The 26,139-nt window shown below is 55.3% G+C and overlaps 2 protein-coding genes across 4 annotated transcripts; one reads left to right on the forward strand and one right to left on the reverse strand.

Annotated features, from left to right (window-relative positions):
* The first annotated feature begins 45 nt into the window (after positions 1-45).
* On the forward strand, positions 46-9,897 carry LOC137465739 (myc-associated zinc finger protein-like). Its single transcript, XM_068177783.1, has 6 exons — positions 46-81; positions 2,982-3,679; positions 5,891-5,954; positions 7,768-7,933; positions 9,582-9,736; positions 9,844-9,897. The coding sequence occupies exons 1-6, from the start codon at positions 46-48 to the stop codon at positions 9,895-9,897; spliced, it is 1,173 nt and encodes a 390-aa protein (XP_068033884.1).
* Positions 9,898-11,673: 1,776 nt separating this feature from the next.
* Positions 11,674-26,099, reverse strand: CLN3 (CLN3 lysosomal/endosomal transmembrane protein, battenin). 3 transcript variants are annotated; one of them, XM_068177779.1, is made up of 14 exons: positions 26,035-26,098; positions 25,737-25,800; positions 25,010-25,085; positions 24,866-24,919; positions 23,941-24,020; positions 22,518-22,603; positions 21,856-21,928; positions 20,906-21,046; positions 20,202-20,307; positions 19,259-19,327; positions 18,202-18,257; positions 16,254-16,347; positions 14,746-14,889; positions 11,678-12,378 (listed from the first exon to the last, which is right to left on the reverse strand). In XM_068177779.1, exons 1-14 carry the CDS (start codon positions 26,063-26,065, stop codon positions 12,259-12,261), a joined length of 1,194 nt encoding a protein of 397 aa, XP_068033880.1. In that variant the 5' UTR covers positions 26,066-26,098; the 3' UTR covers positions 11,678-12,258. The 3 variants fall into 3 exon arrangements, with proteins under 3 accessions (XP_068033882.1, XP_068033880.1, XP_068033879.1); XM_068177778.1 differs by having other exon boundaries at positions 20,906-21,049; XM_068177781.1 differs by lacking the exons at positions 18,202-18,257; positions 19,259-19,327; positions 20,202-20,307 and having other exon boundaries at positions 11,674-12,378; positions 20,906-21,049; positions 26,035-26,099.
* Between the last annotated feature and the right edge of the window lie 40 nt (positions 26,100-26,139).

Genomic DNA, 26,139 nt, shown 5'->3' on the forward strand with positions numbered 1-26,139 from the left:
TCCCCGGCCGCGATTCGGTCGCGATTCGGTCGCGACTGTCGCGAGATGGACCCCGCGAACTGGAGCAGCTTCATCTTCCAGGTGGGGGGAGGGGCGGCGCTGCTGGGGGGTGGGGAGGGGTGGGTGGGGGAGGGGGTGGGGGATCGGACTGGGAGCGCTGGAGGGGGAGGGGCTGTTGTTGGGGGGGGGATGGGGGGAGGGAGGCTCGGACTGGGGGCACTGGAGGGACTGGGAGGGACTGGGAGGGGTGGGGACAGCGGGGTGGGGGCGGTACTGGGAGCACTGGGAGCACTGGGAGCGATGGGGGTGATGGGGACACCGGTGTGGCTCTGTACTGGGAGCACTGGGAGCTGTTACTGGGAGCACTGGGAGCGATGGGGGTGATGGGGACACCGGTGTGGCTCTGTACTGGGAGCACTGGGAGCTGTTACTGGTGGTACTGGGAGCACTGGGGGTGATGGGGACACTGGTGTGGCTCTGTACTGGGAGCACTGGGAGCTGTTACTGGTGGTACTGGGAGCACTGGGAGCACTGGGAGCTGTTACTGGTGTTACTGGGAGCACTGGGGGTGATGGGGACACCGGAGTGGCTCTGTACTGGGAGCACTGGGAGCTGTTCCTGGTGTTACTGGGAGCACTGGGGGTGATGGGGACACTGGTGTGGCTCTGTACTGGGAGCACTGGGAGCTGTTACTGGTGGTACTGGGAGCACTGGGAGTGATGGGGGGGCTGAGGGGGCTGGTACTGGTGTTACTGGGAGCACTGGGAGCTGTCACTGGTGTTATTGGGAGCACTGGGGGTGATGGGGACACTGGTGTGGCTCTGTACTGGGAGCACTGGGAGCTGTTACTGGTGGTACTGGGAGCACTGGGGGTGATGGGGACACTGGTGTGGCTCTGTACTGGGAGCACTGGGAGCTGTTACTGGTGGTACTGGGAGCACTGGGGGTGATGGGGACACTGGTGTGGCTCTGTACTGGGAGCACTGGGAGCTGTTACTGGTGGTACTGGGAGCACTGGGGGTGATGGGGACACTGGTGTGGCTCTGTACTGGGAGCACTGGGAGCTGTTACTGGTGGCACTGGGAGCACTGGGAGCTGTTACTGGTGGTACTGGGAGCACTGGGGGCGATGGGGACACTGATGTGGCTCTGTACTGGGAGCACTGGGAGCACTGGGAGCTGTTACTGGTGTTACTGGGAGCACTGGGGGTGATGGGGACACCGGAGTGGCTCTGTACTGGGAGCACTGGGAGCACTGGGAGCTGTTACTGGTGGCACTGGGGGTGATGGGGACACTGGTGTGGCTCTGTACTGGGAGCACTGGGAGCACTGGGGGGGCTGAGGGGGCTGGTACTGGTGGCACTGGGAGCACTGGGAGCTGTCACTGGTGTTACTGGGAGCACTGGGGGTGATGGGGACACCGGTGTGGCTCTGTACTGGGAGCACTGGGAGCACTGGGAGCTGTCACTGGTGTTACTGGGAGCACTGGGAGCTGTCACTGGTGTTACTGGGAGCACTGGGAGCTGTTCCTGGTGTTACTGGGAGCACTGGGAGCTGTTACTGGGAGCACTGGGAGCGCTGGGGGAGCTGCTGCCGGTGTTACTGGTGTTACTGGGAGCACTGGGAGCTGTCACTGGTGTTACTGGGAGCACTGGGAGCGATGGGGGAGCTGCTGCCGGTGTTACTGGTGTTACTGGGAGCACTGGGAGCTGTTCCTGGTGTTACTGGGAGCACTGGGAGCTGTTACTGGGAGCACTGGGGGCGATGGGGGAGCTGCTGCTGGTGTTACTGGTGTTACTGGGAGCACTGGGAGCTGTTCCTGGTGTTACTGGGAGCACTGGGAGCTGTCACTGGTGTTACTGGGAGCACTGGGAGCTGTTACTGGTGTTACTGGGAGCACTGGGAGCTGTTACTGGTGTTACTGGGAGCACTGGGAGCGATGGGGGAGCTGCTGCCGGTGTTACTGGTGTTACTGGGAGCACTGGGAGCTGTCACTGGTGTTACTGGGAGCACTGGGAGCGCTGGGGGAGCTGCTGCCGGTGTTACTGGTGTTACTGGGAGCACTGGTGGCAGCACTGGGGACACCGGCTTGGCTCCCGTTACTGGTTTTACTGGTCAGTACTGGTGGTACTGGTCTGTTACTGGCCCATACTGGTGTAACTGGTGTATACTGGTCCATACTGACCCACACTGGTCCATACTGGTCTATACTGGATTTACTGGTCTATTACTGTTCTTACTGGTCCATACTGGTCTAAACTGGCCTAAACTGGTTCGTACTGGTCCAAACTCATCCAAACTGGTCCATACTGGGTCCAAACTGGTCCATACTGACCCATACCAGTCTAAACTGGTCCATACTGGTCCGTACTGGTTTATACCGCTCCTTACTGGTCCATAGTGGTTTATACTGGTCCACAGTGACCTGTACTGGTCCAAACTGCTCCCTACCAGTCCATACTGGTTTACACTGGTCTGTACTGGTTTATACTGCTCCATACCAGTCCATAGGGGTTTATACTGGTCTATAGTGGCCCATACTGGTTTATACTGGTCCATACTGGCCTATAGTGGCCCATACTGGTCCAAACTGGTTTATACTGGTCCATACTGGCCTATAGTGACCCATACTGGTCCAAACTGGTTTATACTGGTCCGCACCAGTCCAAACTGGTTTACACTGGCCTATAGTGACCCATACTGGTCCAAACTGGTTTATACTGGTCCACACCAGTCCAAACTGGTTTACACTGGTCTATAGTGACCCATACTGGTCCAAACTGGTTTATACTGGTCCACACCAGTCCAAACTGGTTTACACTGGTCTATAGTGACCCATACTGGTCCAAACTGGTCTATAGTGACCCATACTGGTCCAAACTGGTCTATAGTGACCCATACTGGTCCAAACTGGTTTATACTGGTCCGCACCAGTCCAAACCGGTTTACACTGGCCCGCCTCTCTCCCCTCCCCCTCCCCAGGCCGCCGCCGCCCCTCCCCCCGCCCCCCTCCCCCTCCCCCCCTCCCCGTCGACCTTCTGCCCCTCCCCCCGCCCCCGCCCACCCCCGACCCTCCCCCTCCCCCCCGCCCCTCCCCCCCAAACCCCCACCATCGACCCCTCCCCCCTCAAAGCCCCGCCCCCTCCGCCGGCGACGTCGCCCCCCGAGACCGCGCCCGCCGCCGCGACGCCGGCGGTGACGTCGCCGCCGCGCAGGGGCAAGGGCGCCCCCTACGTGTGCGGGCTGTGCGCCAAGGAGTTCAAGAACGGCTACAACCTGCGGCGCCACCAGGCCACGCACGGCGCGCCCGGCGCCCCGAAACGCGGCCCCCGCCCCTCCCCCACCCTGCTGCCCCTCCCCCAAGACCTCCTCGATGCCACGCCCGCCCCGCAAGGCGAGGAGGGCGACGGCGCCGGGGCGGCGGCGGCGGCGCCGAAGCGCGCGGCGGCGGCGGCGGCGGCGCGGAAGAGCCACGCGTGCGACACGTGCGGGAAGGCGTTCCGCGACGTCTACCACCTGAAGCGGCACCGGCTGTCGCACACGGACGAGCGGCCCTTCCAGTGCCCCGTGTGCCAGCAGCGCTTCAAGCGCAAGGACAGGATGGCGTCGCACGTGCGCTCGCACCAGGGACACGTGCACAAGCCCTACGCCTGCGGGCACTGCGGCAAGAGCTTCTCCAGGTGGGCGGCGCGGGGGGCACGGCCATGGGGTGTTGGGCGCGGTGGGGTATGGGGTCAGCGTTGGGTCACGGCGGCCGTTGGGTCATGGTGGTCATTGGGTCATGGTGGTCATTGGGTCACGGTGCGGTTTGGGGTCATCGTTGGGTCATGGTGGTCATTAGGTCATGGTGGTCATTGGGTCATGGCGGTCATTGGGTCATGGTAGGGTTTGGGGTCATCGTTGGGTCATGGTGGTCATTGGGTCATGGTGGTCATTGGGTCACGGTGCGGTTTGGGGTCATCGTTGGGTCATGGTGGTCATTAGGTCATGGTGGTCATTGGGTCATGGCGGCCATTGGGTCACGGTGCGGTTTGGTGTCATCGTTGGGTCACGGTGGTCATTGGGTCATGGTGGTCATTGGCTCATGGTGGTCATTGGGTCATGGTAGGGTTTGGCTCATGGTGGCCTTTGGGTCATGGTGGTCATTGGGTCATGGGGGCCTTTGGGTCATGGTGGTCATTGGGTCATGGTGGGGTTTGGGGTCATCGTTGGGTCATGGCGGTCATTGGGTCATGGTAGGGTTTGGCTCATGGTGGCCTTTGGGTCATGGTGGTCATTGGGTCATGGCGGCCATTGGGTCATGGTGGTCATTGGGTCATGGTGGGGTTTGGGGTCATCGTTGGGTCATGGCGGTCATTGGGTCATGGCGGTCATTGGGTCATGGCGGCCATTGGGTCATGGTGGGGTTTGGGGTCATCGTTGGGTCATGGTGGTCATTGGGTCATGGTGGTCATTGGGTCATGGCGGTCATTGGGTCATGGTGGTCATTGGGTCATGGTGGTCATTGGGTCATGGTGGTCATTGGGTCACGGTGGCCATTGGGTCATGGCGGTTTTGGGGTCATCGTTGGGTCATGGCGGTCATTGGGTCATGGTGGTCATTGGGTCATGGTGGTCATTGGGTCATGGCGGTCATTGGGTCATGGTGGTCATTGGGTCATGGCGGTTTTGGGGTCATCGTTGGGTCATGGCGGTCATTGGGTCATGGTGGTCATTGGGTCATGGTGGTCATTGGGTTATGGCGGTCATTGGGTCATGGTGGGGTTTGGGGTCATCGTTGGGTCATGGTGGTCATTGGGTCATGGTGGTCATTGGGTCATGGTGGTCATTGGGTTATGGCGGTCATTGGGTCATGGTGGGGTTTGGGGTCATCGTTGGGTCATGGTGGTCATTGGGTCATGGCGGTCATTGGGTCATGGCGGTCATTGGGTCACGGTGGTCATTGGGTCATGGTGGGTCTTCATCATGTTGGTCATTGGGTCATGGTGGTCATTGGGTCATGGTGGTCATTGGGTCATGGTGGTCATTGGGTCATGGTGGGGTTTGGGGTCATCATTGGGTCATGGTGGTCATTGGGTCATGGTGGCCATTGGGTCATGGTGGTCATTGGGTCATGGTGGGGTTTGAGGTCATCGTTGGGTCACGATGGTCATTGGGTCACGGTGCGGTTTGGGGTCATCATTGGGTCATGGTGGTCATTGGGTCATGGTGGGTTTCATCATGGTGGCCATTGGGTCATGGTGGCCATTGGCTCATGGTGGTCATTGGCTCATGGTGGTCATTGGCTCATGGTGGTCATTGGGTCATGGTGGTCATTGGGTCATGGCGGTCATTGGGTCATGGTGGGGTTTGGGGTCATCGTTGGGTCATGGTGGTCATTGGGTCACGGCGGTCGTTGGGTCACGGCGGTCATTGGGTCATGGTGGTCATTGGGTCATGGTGGCCATTTTGTCATGGTGGCCATTGGGTCATGGTGGGGTTTGGGGTCATCGTTGGGTCATGGTGGTCATTGGGTCATGGTGGCCATTGGGTCATGGTGGGGTTTGGGGTCATCGTTGGGTCATGGTGGCCACTGGGGTCATTGTTGGGTCACGGTGGGTCTGGTGGGACTTGGGGACATCATCCTGGTCACGGGTGACACTGGCCAGGCACGGGTGGTCACTGGTCACACCAGTGGTCACCAGGGACACTGGCCAGTCACTGGTCACACCAGTGGTCACTGGGGACCCTGGCCAGTCACTGGTCACACCAGTGGTCACTGGGGACACTGGCCAGTCACTGGTCACACCAGTGGTCACTGGTCACACCAGTGGTCACTGGGGACCCTGGCCAGTCACTGGTCACACCAGTGGTCACTGGCCAGTCACTGGTCACTGCTGGTCACTCCCCCAGGCCGGACCACCTGAACAGCCACGTCCGGCAGGTGCACTCCACCGAGCGGCCCTTCAAGTGCCAGGTGAGGCCACGCCCACTGACCACACCCACCCTGACCACTGACCCCGCCCACACTGACCCCTTGACCCCTGGATGAACCCTTGACCCTTGAGTGACCTCAGAGTGACCCCTTGACCCCAGAGTGACCCCTGAGTGACCCCTTGACCCCTGAGTGACCCCAGAGAAACCCCTTGACCCCCCAAATGACCCCTGAATGACCCCTGAGTGACCCCTTGACCACCTGAGTGACCCCTTGACCACCTGAGTGACCACCTGACAACTTGACCACCCCAATGACCTCCGAGTGACCCCCGAATGACCCCTGGATGACCCCAAACCACCCCGCGTGACGTTTTGACCCCCGAATGACCCCTGGATGACCCCAAACCACCCCGCGTGACGTTTTGACCCCCGAATGACCCCTGGATGACCCCAAACCACCCGAGTGACCCCTTGACCACCCCAATGACCTCTGAGTGACCCCTTGACCCCCTGAGTGACCCCTTGATTCCCTGACTGACCCCTTGACCCCTGAGTGACCCCAAACCACCCAGCGTGACATTTTGACCCTTGAGTGACCCCTTGACCACCCCAATGACCTCTAAGTGACCCCTTGACCACCTGAGTGACCCCTTGACCACCTGAATGACCCCAAACCACCCCGAGTGACATTTTGACCACCCCAATGACCTCTGAGTGACCCCTTGACTCCCTGACTGACCCCTTGACCCCTGAATGACCCCAAACCACCCAGCGTGATGTTTTGACCCTTGAGTGACCCCTTGACCACCCCAATGACCCCAAACCACCTGAGTGACCCCTTAACTCCCTGACTGACCCCTTGACCCCTGAGTGACCCCAAACCACCCCTGGATGACCCCTTGACCACCCCAATGACCCCTGAGTGACCCCTTGACCATCTGAGTGACCCCTTGACCCCTGAGTGACCCCTTGACCACGAGTGACCACCTGACAACTTGACCACCCCAATGACCTCTAAGTGACCCCTTGACCACCTGAGTGACCCCTTGACCACCTGAGTGACCCCTTGACCAACTGAGTGACCCCTTGACCACCTGAGTGACCCCAAACCACCCCTGGATGACCCCTTGACCACCCCAATGACCCCTGAGTGACCCTTGACCACCCGAGTGACCCCTTGACCACCCCAATGACCCCTGAGTGACCCCTTGACCACACCTGAGTGACCCCAAACCATCCCCCATGACGTTTTGACCCCTGAGTGACCCCTTGACCCCCCGGACGACCCCGGGGTGACCCGCGAGTGACCGGCCGGCCCCGCAGACGTGCGAGGCGGCGTTTGCCACGCGTGACCGGCTGCGGGCCCACGCCGTGCGGCACGAGGACAAGGTGCCCTGCCCCTCCCCCACCTGGCCGTGCTGACTGACCCCTGAGTGACCCCCCGAGTGACCCCTCGACCCCTGAGTGACCCCTGAGTGACCCCTTGGCCCCCCGAATGACCCCTGGACCCTCAATCCCTCGAATGACCACTGAGTGACCCCGGACGACCCTTGAGTGACGCTTTGACCCCCAAATGACCCCAAACCACCCCAATGACCCCTGAGTGACCCCTTGACCACCTGAGTGACCCCTTGACCCCTGAGTGACCCCTTGACCACCTGAGTGACCCCTTGACCCCTGAGTGACCCCTTGACCACCTGAGTGACCACCTGACAACTTGACCACCCCAATGACCTCCGAGTGACCCCTTGACCACCCCAATGACCTCTAAGTGACCCCTTGACCCCCTGAACGACCCCGGGGTGACCCCTTGACCGCCGGGGTGACCCGCGAGTGACCGGCCGGCCCCGCAGACGTGCGAGGCGGCGTTTGCCACGCGTGACCGGCTGCGGGCCCACGCCGTGCGGCACGAGGACAAGGTGCCGTGCCACGTCTGCGGGAAGCTGCTGAGCGCCGCCTACGTCAGCGACCACCTGCGCGTGCACGGCCCCGCCCCCCGCGGCCACGCCCCCGCCAGAGGTGGGGCAGGGGCCAGCGGCCGCGGGGATTGGCCAGCGGCTAGTGGGGGTGGTCGGTGGGCATGGGCAGTGGTCAGTGGGTGTGTTCAGTGGGTGTGGTCAGTGGTCAGTGGGTGTGGTCACTGGGTGTGGTCAGTGGGTGTGGTCAGTGGGTGTGGTCAGTGGGTGTGATCAGTGGGTGTGGTCGGTGTGGTCAATGGGTGTGGTCAGTGGTCAGAGGGCGTGGTCAGTGGGGTGGTCAATGGGTGTGGTCAGTGGTCAGTGGGTGTGGTCAGGGGGTGTGTTCATTGGGTGTGGTCAGGGGGTGTGGTTATTGGTTAGTGGGTGTGGCCATTGGGTGTGGTAATTGGGAGTGGGTGTGGTCAGTGGGTGTGGTCAATTGTCAGTGGGTGTGGTCAATTGTCAGTGGGTGTGGTCAGTGTGATCAATGGGTGTGGTCAGTGGGTGTGGTCAGTGGGTGTGGTCAGTGTGGTCAGTGGGTGTGGTCAGTGGGTGTGGTCAGTGGGTGTGGTCAATGGGTGTGGTCAGTGGGTGTAGTCAGTGGTCAGTGGGTGTGGTCAGTGTGGTCAGTGGGTGTGGTCAATGGGTGTGGTCAATTGTCAGTTGGTGTGGTCAGTGGGTGTGGTCAGTGGGTGTGGTCAGTGGGGGTGGTCAGAGGGCGTGGTCAGTGGGGGTGGTCAATGGGTGTGGTAAATAGAGGGTGTGGTCAGTGGTCAGTGGTCAGTGGGTGTGGTCAGTGGGTGTGGTCAGTGGGCGTGGTCAGTGCTCAGTGGGTGTGGTCAGTGGGTGTGGTCAGTGCTCAGTGGGTGTGGTCAGTGGGTGTGGTCAGTGCTCAGTGGGTGTGGTCAGTGGGTGTGGTCAATGGTCAGTGAGTGTGGTCTGGGTGTGTTCAGTGGGTGTGGTCAATGGGTGTGGTTATTGGCTAGTGGGTGTGGTCTGGGTGTGGTCAGTGGGTGTGGTCAGTGGGTGTGGTCAAAGGGTGTGGTTAATGGTCAATGGGTGTGGTCAGTGGGTGTGGTCTGGGTGTGTTCAGTGGGTGTGGTCATTGGGTGTGGTAATTGGGAGTGGCAATTGGTCAGTGGGTGTGGTCAGTGCTCAGTGGGTGTGGTCATTGGGTGTGGCCAGTGGGTGTGGTCATTGGTTACTGGGTGTGGTCAGTGCTTAGTGGGTGTGGCCAACACCCCCTACATTGACCACCGGTGTGTCCGTGGCCCCGCCCCCTGCGGCCACGCCCCAGCCCCGGCCGGGGAGGGGTCAGCGGTCAGTGGGGGAGGGGTCAGCGGTCAGTGGGGGAGGGGTCAGCGGTCAGTGGGGGAGGGGTCAGCGGGGGAGGGGGAAGGGGGGAGGGTTTGTGGCCCGTAGGGGGCGGGAGAGAGCACGGAGGGGGGGGGCGTGGCAAAAGAGGGTGTGGTCAGTGGGTGTGGTCAGTGGGGGAGGGGCCAGACGGTTTGGGGGAGGGGATTTTGGGGTCATGGTGGGGGAGCGGCCGTGAGAATTGAGGGGGAGGGGGAGGTCACGAACGGTGGGGGAGGGGCTCTGTGGGCGGGGCCGGGGCTTTCCCCCCTCCCCTCCAGATGGGGGAGGGGCCACTCCCTGACCCCTCCCCCCCTTTTTTTTTTGTCTCTCCCCTCCCCCCTCCTCCCCCGCAGGTTCCGGCTGCCCCGCCCCCACCCCCAGCCCCCGCCCCCGCCCCTCCCCCACCCCTGGACGGGACCCCCGGGGGCAGCCAGGGCTGGTGAGGGGGGAGGGGCCACCCCTCCCAAAGCCCCTCCCCCACCCCAAAACCCCGCCCACTCCCCCCCTTGCAAGCCCCGCCCCCAAACGGGGGGAGGGGGGAGGGGAACCAATAAAAAACCTGAGTTCCGACAAATGGCTCCGCCCCCTTTTTTTTTTTTTTTTCCCACGATGGAGGCGCGGGATTGGCTGGGGAGGGAGGGGGCGGGGCCGAGGGGGGGGGGGCGGTGACGTCACGGCCACGCCCAGCCGGGAAATTCCCGGGGATTTCGGCGGGAAAATCGGCGATTTCGGGCAGAGGCGTTCCCGACTTCCGGCCCCAAATTCCGGATTTTTCCGCCCAAAATGGAAGCGTTGGACCCCAAAACTTTCACTTTTTGACCCGAAACCGAACGCCGGGATCCGGGATTTTCCCCGCCTCGGATTTCGCGGTTTCCCCCCAAAAAAACGGCGAAAATTCCGCCCCAAAATCCCGAATTCTGGGGAGAGCCCAAGACGAAACGTTCGGGCCCAAAACTGGGAATTTCTCACCCAAACTCGGATTTTCCCGCCGGAATTTTCCCGTCCCGCAGCCGAAATGGAAATTTTGGGCCGAAAAGCGACGGTTTTTCCCCCAAAACGTGGGGATTTCGGCAGCACCTGGAGAAGTTCGGCGCCAAAACGGAGAATTTTGGCCCCAAATCGGGAATTTCTGACCCCCAACTTGAATTTTTTTTTTTTTGTTTCCCAGAGTTGAATTTTTTTAATGAAAATTTAATTTTTTTTTTACCAAAAACTGGGAATTCCCGACCCCAAATTGCGACTTTTTGGGCCAAAAATCACATTTTTTTTCTCTAAATCCCAATTTTTTTGCACTGAAATTCAAAAATTTTAACCCGAAATTAAATGAAATCAAACAAAACTAAATTAAATTAAACTTAATTAATTTTTTCCTTCCCGATTTAAGATTATTTTTGCCCAAATTTGGAATTTTCCACCGCAAATTCCAGGATTTCCTCAAAAAATCACTTTTTTTTTTTCCCAAAATTGACTTTTTTCCCCCAAAAATTCCCATTTTTCGCGCCCAAATCACTTTTTATCCCCTAAAAGCCACAAATTTTCCATTAAACCCCCGAATTTTCCAAAAATATTTTTATTTCCTGCCTAAAATCCTTTTTTTTTGCCTTTAAAATCCTTTTTTTTTTCCCTTAAAATCCATTTTTTTGCCTTTAAAATCCATTTTTTTCCTTCAAAAATTCAATTTTTCCCCAAAAAAAATTCGGATTTTTCCCCAAAAATTCCTTTTTTTCCTTCTGAAATCGAAATTTTCCACCCAAAAAATTGGGATTTTCCCAAGAATTCCATTTTTAACCTGAAAATTTCCATTTTCCCCACCCAAAATCCAATTTTTCTTCCTAAAATTCATTTTCCCCCAAAAAAAATTCCAATTTTTTCCCCCCCAAAATTCCCAAATTTCCCCCCAAAATCGGCCGGAGCTCGAGCCGCGGCCACTGGCGGTCAGTGGTCACTCAGTGGTCACTCAGGGTCACTCAGGGTCAGTCAGTGGTCACTCAGTGGTCAGTGGTCACTCAGTGGTCACTCAGTGGTCACTCATTGGTCACTCAGTGGTCAGTGGTCACTCAGTGGTCACTCAGTGGTCACTCAGTGGCCACTCAGCGGTCAGTGGTCACTCAGTGGTCACTCAGTGGTCACTCGGACATGTTGATGACCCGTGGTCACTCTGTGGTCACTCAGTGGTCACTCAATGGTCAGTGGTCACTCAGTGGTCACTCGGACATGTTGATGACCAGTGGTCACTCAGTGGTCACTCGGGTCACTTGGACATGTTGGTGACCAGTGGTCACTCAGCAGTCAGTGGCCACTCAGCGGTCACTCAGTGGTCAGTGGTCACTCAGTGGTCACTCTGTGGCCACTCAGTGGTCACTCGGACATGTTGATGACCAGTGGCCACTCAGCGGTCAGTGGTCACTCAGTGGTCACTCAGTGGTCACTCAGCAGTCAGTGGCCACTCAGCGGTCACTCAGTGGTCAGTGTTCACTCAGGGGTCACTCAGTGGTCACTCAGCGGTCACTCCAGAAGGTCGATGACCAGCTCGGGGCTCGGTGGTCACTCAGTGGTCACTCCCATGGTCACTCCAAGGCCAATCCAGCGGTCACTCAGTGGTCACTCAGTGGTCACTCAGTGGTCACTCAGTGGTCACTCTGTGGTCACTCAGTGACCAGTCCTTGTGGTCACTCCGTGGTCATTTCTGGCATCACTTCCAGTGGTCACTCCGTGGCCACTCTGTGGTCACTCCAAGGGTCACTCCTTGACCAGTCCAGTGGTCACTCCGTGGTCATTCCATGGTCACTTCCAGGGGTCACTCAGTGGTCACTCCAAGGCCAATTCAGTGGTCACTCAGTGGTCACTCCAAGGCCAATTCAGTGGTCACTCAGTGGTCACTCAGTGACCAGTCCATGGTCACTTCCAGGGGTCACTCAGTGGTCACTCAGAGGTCAGTGGTCACTCAGTGGTCACTCCATGGTCACTCCATGGTCAATTCCAGGGGTCACTCAGTGGTCACTCAGTGGTCACTCAGTGGTCACTCAGTGGTCACTCCTGGCCACAGAACGCGGCGTGAGCCCCCAGGGCGACTCCTCCGGCCGCAGCGATGGCGACTTCGGCCATCAGAGTGACCACAGCAACGGCCAGCGGCTGCTGGGGGAGGGGCACCTGCGGACAGCGGTCAGCGGTCACTCGGTGGTCACTCAGGGGTCAGCGGTCACTCGGTGGTCACTCAGTGGTCAGTGGTCACTCAGGGGTCACTCAGTGGTCACTCAGTGGTCACTCGGTCACTCAGGGCCACTCAGTGGTCACTCAGGGCTCAGTGGTCACTTGGGTCACTCAGGGGTCACTCAGTGGTCACTCAGGGTCACTCCTGGGGGTCAGTGGTCACTCAGGGGTCACTCTGGTCACTCAGGGGTCAGTGGTCACTTGGGTCACTCAGGGGTCACTCAGTGGTCACTCAGTGGTCACTCAGTGGTCAGTGGTCACTCAGTGGTCACTCAGTGGTCACTCAGTGGTCACTCACAGGTCAGTGGTCACTCATTGGTCACTCAGTGGTCACTCTGGTCACTCATTGGTCACTCAGTGGTCAGTGGTCACTCTGGTCACTCAGTGGTCACTCAGTGGTCACTCAGTGGTCAGTGGTCAGTGGTCACTCACTGGTCACTCATTGGTCACTCAGTGGTCACTCATGGTCACTCAGTGGTCACTCAGTGGTCACTCAGTGGTCAGTGGTCACTCTGGTCACTCAGTGGTCACTCAGTGGTCAGTGGTCACTCTGGTCACTCAGTGGTCACTCAGTGGTCATTCAGTGGTCATTCAGTGGTCACTCAGTGGTCACTCAGTTGTCACTGGTCACTCAGTGGTCAGTGGTCACTCAGTGGTCACTCAGGGTCACTCACTGGTCACTCAGTGGTCACTCAGGGTCACTCACAGGTCAGTGGTCACTCACTGGTCACTCAGTGGTCAGTGGTCACTCTGGTCACTCAGTGGTCACTCAGTGGTCAGTGGTCACTCAGTGGTCACTCAGTTGTCACTCAGTGGTCACTCAGTGGTCAGTGGTCACTCTGGTCACTCAGTGGTCACTCACAGGTCAGTGGTCACTCACTGGTCACTCAGTGGTCACTCAGTGGTCCCTCAGTGGTCACTCACTGGTCACTGGTCACTCTGGTCACTCAGTGGTCACTCAGCGGTCACTCAGTGGTCACTCATTGGTCACTCACAGGTCACTGGTTACTCTGGTCACTCAGTGGTCACTCACAGGTCAGTGGTCACTCAGTGGTCACTCAGTGGTCACTCAGTGGTCACTCAGTGGTCACTCAGTGGTCAGTGGTCAGTGGTCACTCAGTGGTCACTCAGTGGTCACTCAGTGGTCACTCAGTGGTCACTCAGTGGTCAGTGGTCAGTGGTCACTCAGTGGTCACTCAGTGGTCACTCACAGGTCACTGGTCACTCAGTGGTCACTCAGTGGTCACTCTGGGGTCACTCACAGGTCAGTGGTCACTCACTGGTCACTCTGGTCACTCAGTGGTCACTCAGTGGTCACTCAGTGGTCACTCAGGGTCACTCACTGGTCACTCACTGGTCACTCATGGTCACTCAGTGGTCACTCACTGGTCACTCAGTGGTCACTCAGTGGTCACTCAGTGGTCACTCAGTGGTCACTCACAGGTCAGTGGTCACTCACTGGTCACTCTGGTCACTCAGTGGTCAGTGGTCACTCAGTGGTCAGTGGTCACTCAGTGGTCACTCAGCGGTCACTCAGTGGTCACTCAGCGGTCACTCAGTGGTCACTCAGAGGTCAGTGGTCACTCAGTGGTCACTCAGTGGTCAATGGTCACTCAGCGGTCACTCAGTGGTCACTCAGTGGTCACTCACAGGTCAGTGGTCACTCAGTGGTCACTCAGTGGTCACTCATTGGTCACTCAGGGTCACTCACTGGTCACTCAGTGGTCACTCACTGGTCACTGGTCACTCTGGTCATTCAGTGGTCACTCAGTGGTCACTCACAGGTCACTGGTCACTCAGTGGTCACTCAGAGGTCAGTGGTCACTCAGTGGTCACTCACTGGTCACTCACAGGTCAGTGGTCACTCAGCGGTCACTCAGTGGTCACTCACTGGTCACTCAGTGGTCACTCAGTGGTCACTCACAGGTCACTGGTCACTCAGAGGTCAGTGGTCACTCAGTGGTCACTCAGTGGTCACTCAGAGGTCAGTGGTCACTCAGTGGTCACTCAGTGGTCACTCATGGTCACTCAGTGGTCACTCACTGGTCACTCTGGTCACTCAGTGGTCACTCACTGGTCACTCATGGTCACTCAGTGGTCACTCAGTGGTCAGTGGTCACTCAGTTGTCACTCAGTTGTCACTCAGTGGTCACTCAGTGGTCACTCAGTGGTCAGTGGTCACTCAGTGGTCACTCACTGGTCATTCAGTGGTCACTCAGTGGTCACTCGGGTCAGTGGTCACTCAGTGGTCAGTGGTCACTCAGTGGTCACTCACTGGTCACTCATGGTCACTCAGTGGTCACTCACCTGCTGGCCCAGGTTGGCGAAGGCGTTCCCGTAGGCTCCGCCCCCCAGCAGCCCCTCCCCCACCGCCAGCGCCGCGGCCACGCCCAGCCCGGGCAGGAGGTGATTGACAGCCACGGCGGCCAATAGGAACGCGGCCAGCAGCACCTGGGGGCGGGGCCAGCGAGGGGAGGGGAAATGGGGGGAAAACGGGGAAAATGGGAAAAATGAGTTAAAAATGGGGGGAAATGGGAAAAATGAGTTAAAAAATGGGGAAAAATGAGTTAAAAATGGGGGGAAATGGGAAAAATGAGTTAGAAAATGGGGAAAATGAGTTAAAAATGGGGGGAAATGGGGAAAAATGAGTTAAAAATGGGGGAAAATGGGTTAAAAATGGGGAAAATGAGTTAAAAATGGGGAAAAATGGGTTAAAAATGGGGAAAAATGGGGGAAAATGGGGAAAAAATGGGGGAAATGGGAAAAAATGGGGGAAAATGGGGAAAAATGAGTTAGAAAATGGGGAAAAATGAGTTAAAAATGGGGAAAAGTGGGAAAAATGAGTTAAAAAATGGGGAAAAATGGGGAAAATGAGTTAAAAATGGGGAAAAATGGGAAAAATGAGTTAAAAAATGGGGGAAAATGAGTTAAAAATGGGGGAAAATGAGTTAAAAATGGGGGGAAATGGGGAAAAATGGGGAAAAATGGAGAAAATGAGTTAAAAATGGGGGAAAATGGGGAAAAAGGGGGAACAATGGAGAAAACGAGTTAAAAATGGGGGAAAATGGGGGAAAATGGGAAAAAATGGAGAAAATGGGTTAAAAATGGGGAAAAATGGGAAAAATGAGTTTGAAAAATGGGAAAATGGGGAAGGACTGGGGTCTATAGGGCAGGACCGGGATCTGTGGGGCAGGACTAGGATCTATTGGGTAGAATTAGGATCTATGGGGCAGGACCGGGCTCTGTGGGGCAGGACCGGGATCTGTGGGGCAGGACCGGGATCTGTGGAGCAGGACCGGGCTCTGCAGGGCAGGACTGGGATCTATGGGGCAGGACTGGGATCTATGGGGCAGGACCGGGATCTGTGGGGCAGGACCAGGGTCTATAGCACAGGATTGGGATCTGTGGGGCAGGACTGGGATCTATGGGGCAAAACTGGGATCTATGGGGCAGGACCGGGATCTGTGGGGCAGGACCGGGATCTTTCGGGCAGGACCGGGATCTGTGGAGCAGGACCGGGATCTGTGGGGCAGGACCGGGATCTGTGGGGCAGGACTGGGATCTATAGGGCAGGATTGGGATGTGTGGGGCAGGACTGGGATCTGTGGGGCAGGATTGGAATCTGTGGGGCAGGACCAGGTTCTATGGGGCAGGACCGGGCTCTGCGGGGCAGGACTGGGATCTATGGGGCAAAACTGGGATCTATGGGGCAGGACCGGGATCTATGGGGCAGGACCGGGATCTATGGGGCAGGACCGGGCTCTGTGGGGCAGGACCGGGATCTGTGGGGCAGGACCGGGATCTGTGGGTCACACCTGGGCCAGCGCCAGCCCCCAGAGGCGCCGCAGGCGGAGGCAGCGCAGGGACGAGCGCGAGACGAAGACGCCGGCCTGGTAGAGGAGCTGCAGCCTGGGGGAGAGAGGGCGGGAAAGGGTTAAAGTGTGGGGCAGGAAAGGGTTAAAGTGTGGGGCAGGAAAGGGTTAAAGTGTGGGGATGAAAGGGTTAAAGTGTGGGGCAGGAAAGGGTTAAAGTGTGGGGATGAAAGGGTTAAAGTGTGGGGCTGAAAGGGTTAAAGTGTGGGGCTGAAAGGGTTAAAGTGTGGGGCTGGAAAGGGTTAAAGTGTGGGGCAGGAAAGGGTTAAAGTGTGGGGCTGAAGGGGTTAAAGTGTGGGGCAGGAAAGGGTTAAAGTGTGGGGCTGAAAGGGTTAAAGTGTGGGGCTGGAAAGGGTTAAAGTGTGGGGCAGGAAAGGGTTAAAGTGTGGGGCTGAAGGGGTTAAAGTGTGGGGAAGGAAAGGGTTAAAGTGTGGGGCTGAAGGGGTTAAAGTGTGGGGCTGAAAGGGTTAAAGTGTGGGGCTGGAAAGGGTTAAAGTGTGGGGCAGGAAAGGGTTAAAGTGTGGGGCAGGAAAGGGTTAAAGTGTGGGGCTGAAGGGGTTAAAGTGTGGGGCAGGAAAGGGTTAAAGTGTGGGGCTGAAGGGGTTAAAGTGTGGGGCAGGAAAGGGTTAAATTTTGGGAATTTTGGGGTCAAATTCTGGAATTCTCGGGGACAAAAATTTGGGTATTTTTCGAGCCAAAAATTCGGGAACTTTGGGTTGGAAATTTGGGAGTTTTGGGGTTAAAATTTGGGAAATTTCAGAGTTAAAATTCGGGAATTTTCGTAGTTAAAATTTGGGAATTTTGGGGTTAAACCCCGGGAATTTTGGGGTTAAAAATTTGGGAATTTTCAGAGTGAAAATTTGGGAATTTTTGGGTTAAAATCTGGGAATTTTGGGGTTAAAATTTGGGAATTTGAGTTAAAATTTGGGAATTTTTGAGTTAAAATTTGGGCATTTTCAGAGTTAAAATTCGGGAATTTTTGGAGTTAAAATTTGGGAATTTCGGGGTTTAAATTTGGGATTTTTGGGTTAAAATTTGGGAATTTCGGGGTTAAAATTTGGGAATTTCAGGGTTTAAATTTGGGAATTTTGGGGTTAAAATCCGGGAATTTCGGGGTTAAAATTCGGGAATTTTGAGGTTTAAATTTGGGAATTTCGGGGTTAAAAAATTGGGAATTTTGGGGTTAAAAATTTGGGAGTTTTGGGGTCAAACCCCGGGAATTTTGGGATTAAAAATTTGGGAATTTTCGTAGTTAAAATTCGGGAGTTTTGGGGTTAAAATTTGGGAATTTTTGAGTTAAAATTTGGGAATTTTCAGAGTTTAAATTTGGGAATTTTGGGGTTAAAATTCAGGAGTTTTGGGGTTAAAATTTGGGAATTTTGGGGTTAAAATTTGGGAATTTTGGGGTTAAAATTTGGGAATTTCGAAGTTAAAATCCGGGAATTTTGGGGTTAAAATGCGGGAATTTCGGGGTTAAAATCCGGGAATTTCGGGGTTAAAATTTGGGAATTTTTGGGTTAAAATTTGGGAATTTCGGGGTTAAAATCCGGGAATTTCGGGGTTAAAATCCGGGAATTTTGGGGTTTAAATCTGGGAATTTCGGGGTTAAAATTTGGGAATTTCGGGGTTAAAATCCGGGAATTTTCGGAGATAAAATTTGGGAATTTTTGGGTTAAAATTTGGGAATTTTGGAGTGAAAATTTGGGATTTTTGGGTTAAAATTTGGGAAATTTCAGAGTTAAAATTTGGGAATTTTTGGGTTAAAATTTGGGAAATTTCGGAGTTAAAATCCGGGAATTTCGGGGTTAAAATCCGGGAATTTCGGGGTTAAAATGCGGGAATTTCGGGGTTAAAATGCGGGAATTTGAGGCCCCGCCCCTCCCCCACTCACGTGCGGTACTGGGCGCTGTGGGGGAGGGGCGAGGAGGGGAAGTACAGCAGCTCCATCTGGGGGGGGAGGGGCGGGGTGGGGGCGGGGCAGAGCGGCCTGGCCCCGCCCCCACTGCCCCAGGCCCCGCCCCCGACCCCAACCCGCCTTTTCTGCCCCTCCCCCACCCCGAACGCCCCTCCCCCACTCCATTTAAGCCCCTCCCCCAACTCAATCCCGCCACTTTGGCCCCGCCCCCACCGCCTCAAGCCCCTCCCCCAAAAGAAATCCGCCATTTTGACTCCTCCCCCAAATGAAAGCCGCCATTTTGATCCCACCCCCAACACAAAATCCGCCATTTTGACCCCACCCCCAAGTGAAATCCGCCATTTTGATCCCACCCCCATGAAAAATCTGCCATGTTCACCCCTCCCCCACATGAAATCCGCCATTTTGACCCCTCCCCCACGCGAAATCCGCCATTTTGACCCCTCCCCCACATGAAATCCGCCATGTTGACCCCTCCCTCACGCGAAATCCGCCATTTTGACCCCTCCCCCACCCCAAAGGCGCCATTTTGACCCTTCCCCCCACCCCAAAGGCGCCATTTTGACCCCTCCCCCACACAAAATCCGCCATTTTGTTCCCTCCCCCACACAAAATCCGCCATTTTGATCCCACCCCCATGAAAAATCCGCCATGTTGACCCCTCCCCCACATGAAATCCGCCATTTTGACCCCTCCCCCACGCGAAATCCGCCATTTTGACCCCTCCCCCACATGAAATCCGCCATTTTGATCCCATCCCCAACACGAAATCCGCCATTTTGTTCCCTTCCCCACACGAAATCCGCCATTTTGTTCCCTCCCCCACCCCACATTCACCACTTTTGCCCCGCCCCCACCCCAAAATTCTGCCATTTCAGCCCCTCCCCCACCCCTTTGCCCCCTCCCCCACCCCAATTCCCCCCTTTTCGCCCCCCCCCACCGCCCCAAAATCCTGCCCCACCCCAAATCCGCCATTTTGGCCCCCACCCCGCCAAGCCCCTCCCCCTCGCCCTGTGGCCCCGCCCCCTCTCACCAGCCCCTGGTTGACGAAGTATTCGGCGAAGTAAACGACGCCCAGCGGCGCCCCCAGGCGCAGCGCGGCCTGCGGGGGGCGGGGCCGGCTCAGGCCACGCCCCCTCTTCCACCCCAAGCCCCTCCCCCACCCCCAAATCACCCCCCAGCCCCTCCCCCGCCCTTTGTTTCCCCACTCGTGAGGGAAGAGGCGGGGCTTTTTCCCCAAGCCACGCCCACCTTTCTCAAGCCCCTCCCCTTCTCAAAATTCCCCGCTTTGAGGCCCCAAAAATTCCCAAATTTTATCCCCAAAAATTCCCAAATTTTATCCCCAAAAATCAGCCTTACTAACCCCAAAATTCCCAAATTTTATCTCCAAAAATTCCCAAATTTTATCCCCAAAAAATTCCCAAATTTTATCCCCAAAAATCAGCTTTACTAACCCCCAAATTCCCAAACTTTAACTCCAAAAATTCCCAAATTTTATCCCCAAAAATTCCCAAATTTTATCCCCAAAAATTGCCATCTTTAAACCCAAAAATTCCTAAATTTTGCCAAATTCCAAATTTTATTCCCCAAAATTCCCAAGTTTTATCCCCAAAACTCCCCAATTTTACCACCAAAGTTTCTAATTTTTTACCCAAAAATTCCCAACTTTTCCCCAAATTCACCAAATTTTTAACCCCAAAATTCTCATATTTTTAACCCCAAAACTGCCAAATTTGAACATCAAAGTTTGTAATTTTTTTACCCAAAAATTCCCAAATGTTGACCCCAATAATTCCAATTTTTCACCCCAAAACTCTCAATTTTTTTGTTCCAAAATTCCCATTTTTAATCCCAAATCCTCAAATTTCAACCCCAAAAACTCCCAAAATTTTGACCCCAAAGTGGCCAAATTTTAACCCTGAAAATTCCCAATTTTAACCCCAATTTCACCCTTTAAGCCCCGCCTGTTTTCTCACCTTGGCCACGCCCCATTTTTCTGCCCAGGCCCCGCCCCCTTCACCGGGGTGGGGGAGGGGCGGGTCCGGCCTGGGGGGAGGGGCAGGACCCAGCAGGAAAAAAAAACTGAGGGGGGAAAAAAAGGGGAAAATGGGAAAAAATTAAAAATATTCATTAAAAAATGGGGTGGGGGAGGGGCCAAGGGAGGCCCCACCCACTATGAGGGGGTTTTGGCAGGAAAATTGGGAATTTGGGCGTTAAAAATGGGAATTTTTCGGGTTGAAAACAGAGGATTTTTGGTTTAAAATTTCGGAAATTTGGGTTAAAATTGAAACGTTTTGGGGGTAAAATTTTGGAATTTTGGGGTTAAAAATGTGAATTTTTGGGGCTGAAAACTGAGGATATTTGGTTTAAAATTTGGGAATTTTAAGTTACAATAGGAATGTTTTGGGGTAAGGTTTTGGAATTTCACGGGTTAAAATTTGGGCATGTTGGGATAAATTTTGGGAATTTCGGTGGTAAAATTTGGGAATTTCGGGGGTTGGAAATGGGGAATTTTGGGGTTAAAAATCGGGAATTTTTGGGTTGAAAATCGGATTTTTTCAGTTAAAATTTGGGAATTTCTTTTGGGTCGAGAAAGGAGAATTCGTGGGTTCAAAGGTTCGGGAATTTTGGGGCTAAGATTTGGGAATTTTGGCTGAAAAAAAGCGAATTTTGGTCTCACCTGAGCAGCATCAGCGGGGGCAGGGCCAGGAAGGGCAGCAGCGACTGGGGGAGGGGCAGCCACGCCCGCAGCCCCCAAAAGGCCAAAGCCCCGCCCAGGCCGGCCCCGCCCGTCCCCGACGACCAATAGGAGATCCCGGAGCTGCTGGGGGAGGAGCCAAGTGACAATGGCCACGCCCACTTTGAAATTTCCCCTTTTAAATTTGTTTCCACCCAATTTTGGTGATTTTGGACCCAATTTTAGGGATTTTCCTCTCTACTTTAGAGCCCCGCCCCCTTTTTTGTGTGGCCACACCCCCACGAGAAGCCACGCCCACCTGGCCCCACCCCCAATCCCATTTTTGGTGATTTTTATCAGATTTGGCCAATTTTGACCCGTTTTGGGTGACTTTTGACCCAATTTTGAGGGATTTTGTGCCATTTTAGAGCCACGCCCCCTTTTTGCATGTGGCCACGCCTCCATGTGAAGCTCCACCCACCTGGTCCTGCCCCCAATCCCATTTTTGGAGATTTTTATCAGATTTGGCCAATTTTGGCTGATTTTGACCCATTTTGTGACTTTTGGGCCCATTTTAAATTTGGCCACACCCATCCCCAACAACCAATGGGAGCTGCTGGGGGAGGAGCCAAGAATGGCCACGCCCACTTTAGGAATTCCCTTTTTGCGCCATTTTAAACCAAATTTTGGGGGTTTTTGAGCAATTTTGGGGGATTTCAGCACATTTTAGAGCGCTGCCGCCATTTTGAGTGTGGCCACGCCCCCACGAGGAGCCCCGCCCACCTGGCCCCACCCCCAATCTCTTTTTTTGGTGATTTTGGCCAAATCTGGCCAATTTCACCCCAATTTTGTTGGTTGTTTCTTGGCCCCTCCCCCCCTTCTGAGGCGTGGCCCAGGTGGGTGTGGCCCTCAGGTGAGGCCACGCCCCCTCAGGTGAGGCCACGCCTCCTTACCTGGGGTAGGAGGAGGCCAGGGTCAGGAAGGTGACCTCACCAAGCCCCGCCCCCGCACTGCCCAGCGCCACACCTGAGTGACCAATGAGTGACCACTGAGTGACCACTGACCACTGAGTGACCACTGAGTGACCACTGAGTGACCACTGAGTGACCACTGAGTGACCACTGACCACTGAGTGACCACTGAGTGACCAATGAGTGACCACTGAGTGACCACTGAGTGACCACTGACCACTGAGTGACCCCTGAGTGACCACTGACCACTGAGTGACCCCTGAGTGACCAGTGAGTGACCAGTGAGTGACCACTGACCTCTGAGTGACCACTGAGTGACCAATGAGTGACCACTGAGTGACCACTGAGTGACCACTGAGTGACCAATGAATGACCACTGACCACTGAGTGACCACTGACCACTGAGTGACCACTGAGTGACCACTGACCTCTGAGTGACCACTGAGTGACCAATGAATGACCACTGACCAGAGTGACCCCTGAATGACCCCTGAGTGACCACTGACCCCTGAGTGACCCCTGAGTGACCCTTGCGTGACCAAGTGACCCCTGACCGTGGAATGACCCCCAAATGACCCTGAGTGACCCCTGACCCCTGAGTGACCCCTGAGTGACCCCTGAGTGACCCCTGAGTGACCACTCACCCCCCAGGCCGCTCAGGGTCCCTCTGGCCGCGGCCACGGCGCTGAGGCTGCCCCAGAGGCACAGCGCCACGGCCACCGCGCGCCACCTGCGGGGGGACAAAAATTCCCTTTTTCTATCCCAAAATTCTCTCTTTTTATCCCTAAATTCCCTTTTCTATCCCCAAAATTCCCTTTTCTATCCCAAAATTCCCTTTTCTATCTCAAAATTCCCTTTTTTTATCCCAAAATTCCCTTTTCTATCCCAAAATTCCCTTTTTTTATCCCAAAATTCCCTTTTCTATCCCAAAATTCCCTTCTTTATCCCAAAATTCCCTTTTTTTACCCCAAAATTCCTTTTTCTATCCCAAAATTCCTTTTTTTTATCCCAAAATTCCCTTCTTTACCCCAAAATTCCCTTTTTTTATCCCAAAATTCCCTTCTTTACCCCAAAATTCCCTTTTTTTATCCCAAAATTCCCTTCTTTATCCCAAAATTCCCTTTTTTTATCCCAAAATTCCCTTCTTTATCCCAAAATTCCCTTCTTTACCTCTAAATTCCCTTTTTTATCCCAAAATTCCCTTCTCTATCCCAAAATCCCTTCTTTATCCCAAAATCCCACTTTTCCCCCTAAAATTTCCCTTTTTTTCTCCCAAAATTGGCGTTTTTACTCCAAAATTCCCTTCTTTACCCCTAAATTCCCTTTTTTATCCCAAAATTCCCTTTTCTATCCCAAAATCCCTTCTTTATCCCAAAACCCCTCTTTTCCCCTTAAAAATTCCCTTTTTTTCTCCCAAAGTTCTTTTTTTTACTCCAAAATTCCCCTTTTTCGCCCCTAAATTCCCTTTTTTTCTCCCAAAACCCCTTTTTTATCCCAAAATCCCTTTTTACCCCTAAATATCACTGGGTTTTTTTCCCAAAAAAAACCCTTTTCACCCAAAATTCCCATTTTTCACCCCCAAATTCCCTTTTCACCACAAAATTCCATATTTCACCCCAAAATTCACTTTTTTAAACCCAAAACGCCCTTTTTCCCACTAAAATTCCTGTTTTCCCCCTTAAAATTCCCCTTTTATGCCCCAAAATTCCCTTTTCAAAGATAATTCCCTTTTTTACCAAAAATTTTTTTTCTCCCAAAAAATCTAATTTTCCCTTCCCTAAAAAAACCCTTTTCCCCCCTAAAAATCCCTTTTTGCCCCTGAAAATTCTCCCCAAAAAACTTTTTTCCTCTAAAAATTCCCTTTTTCCACCCCAAAATTCCCCTATTTCCCCTCAGAAATTCCCCTTTCCCCCATTTTCCTGCAATCCCCTCTCAAATTTCCCCATTTCCCCCTCAAATTTTCTCATTTTTCCACCCAAAATTTCCATTTCTCCCCCAAAATCCCCTCCCCACTTCAGCCCCGCCCCATTTATGCCCCACCCCATTTAAGCCCCGCCCCTTTCTCACCTGTCGGGCAGGTAAGGCCCCGCCAGGGGCAGCAGCAGCTTCACCACCAGGGCGGGGACGACGTCGGCCAATAGCACGGCCTGAGGGGTGGGGTCAAGCCACGCCCACACAGGCCACACCCCATCAAGCCCCACCCACTTTAAGGCCTGCCCAATGAGGAACCCTCCCTAAAAAGCCCCACCCACTTTAAGGCCTGCCCAATGAGGAACCCTCCCTAAAAAGCCCCGCCCCTTGTAGCCCCACCCAATCAGACCCCACCTATTTAAGCCCCACCCACTCAGGCACTCCCGAAGCCCCTCCCATTAAAGCCCCTCCCCACAGCCACTCCCACATAAGCCCCACCCACATAAGCCCCACCCACTTTAAGGCCTGCCCAATGAGAAACCCTCCCTAAAAAGCCCCGCCCCTTGTAGCCCCACCCAATCAGACCCCACCTATTTAAGCCCCACCCACTCAGGCACTCCCGAAGCCCCTCCCATTAAAGCCCCTCCCCAAGCCACTCCCACATAACCCCCACCCACATAAGCCCCACCCACTTTAAGCCATCACCCTTTGATCACCAAATTTTAAGCCACACCCATTTAAGCCCCACCCCTTTAGATCCCCACTCTTTGAGCCACACCCATTTAGGCCCCGCCCCTTTAAGCCATTCCCTTTTCAGCTCCTCCCATTTAAGCCCCACCCATTCAATCCCCACCCACTTAAGCCCCACCCCTTTAAACCCCACCCTTTAAGCCCCTCCCATTTAAGCCACACCCCTTTTAGCCCCGTCACTCTAAGCCCTGCCCTTTTAAGCTCCACCCTTTGAACCACGCCCATTAATCCCTAACCCATAAAGCCCCGCCCATTTAAAACCCATCCCCCTTCATCCCCTCCCATTTAGGCCCCGCCCCGTTAAGCCCCGCCCCCCAAAAGCCACACCCACCCCAGTCCCCACAGGGTCGCAGTCGTGCCGGCTCCGATTCCGCCGCTCCTCCCCCTAAAAATCCCCAAAAAGCCAATCAGGAAAAGGGGGCGTGGCCACCCAAAAAAAGAGGGCGTGGTCACAAAAGGGGGCGTGGCCACTCACGGGGCGTGGCTCCAGCAGGTCGCGGGCGGCGCTGAGCATCACCACGTACGGGAGGTTGTTACAGAGCCCCAAAATCCTGCGGGGGCGGGGCCTTAGGGGGCGTGGCCACGCGAGTGGGCGTGGTCACACCTGGGTGTGGCTCGCCCGGAAGGGGCGTGGTTGTTGGGGGCGGGGAGGGGCCGAAATGGCGGGAAGTTGAGGGGGGGTTTTAGGGTGGGGGAGGGGTTTAGAGGGGTGTGGTCGTACATGGGTGTGGTCCAAGGGGCGGGGCTTGGTTGGGTGGGGCGGTGGGGGAGGGGAAGATCAAAAGTGGCTGTTTTGGCGGGAAATTTGGGGTGGGGGAGGGGCTTCAGTGGGTGTGGGAGAGTGGGTGTGGTCACATGTGGGTGTGAGCCGGAAGGGCGGGGCTTAAATGGGTGGGGCCACGGGAGAGGTGTCCCCAACATGGCTCCGTTTTGGCGGGAAATTTGGGGGGTTTTTAGGGTGGGGGAGGGGCGTAAAGGGGAGAGGCTGAGTGGGCGTGGCTACAAAAGTGGGTGGGGTCAGATTCAAAGGAGGCGGGGCTTAAATGGGTGGAGGTTCCCAAAAATGGCTCCATTTTGGCGGGAAATCCGGGGGGGGTGGGTGGGGGGGGTGGGGGAAAGTGTTTTAGAGGTGGGGGAGGGGCTTGGGGGGGCGTGGTCTGAAGTGGGGGAGGGTCCTGAACGGGTGGGGGAGGGGCGCTCACCAAAAAGCCGCTCCGATTCGCCAGGAGGAGGTCGGGGGGGGCGGGGGAGGGGCGGAGTCATCCTCTGGGGGGAGGGGAGAAGTTTTGAAAGGGATTCTGGGGGAATTTGGGGAGGTTTTGGGGTTGGTTTTTGCATCCCGCTCCCGTTTTAGGGCCCCGGTCCCCACTCCCGGTTCCCCTTCCCGGCTCCATTCCTGGCCCCTTTATCCCGGTTTTAATTCCGGGGTTTTATCCCGGTTTTTAACCCGAATTCCCGCTTTTCATCCCCATTTTTTTAATCTCCGTTTTTGCCTCTCACCCGGCGACAGCAGCGGTTCCTCGTCCGCCATGTTGGGCGCTGGTCATGTGACACCGCCGTCACGTGACGTTCCCCCAAGCGAACCCATATTCGGAGATGCGTGGG

This window comes from Anomalospiza imberbis, unplaced genomic scaffold (assembly GCF_031753505.1).
Source record: "Anomalospiza imberbis isolate Cuckoo-Finch-1a 21T00152 unplaced genomic scaffold, ASM3175350v1 scaffold_1054, whole genome shotgun sequence".
In the NCBI taxonomy this organism is placed as follows: Eukaryota; Metazoa; Chordata; class Aves; order Passeriformes; family Viduidae; genus Anomalospiza; species Anomalospiza imberbis.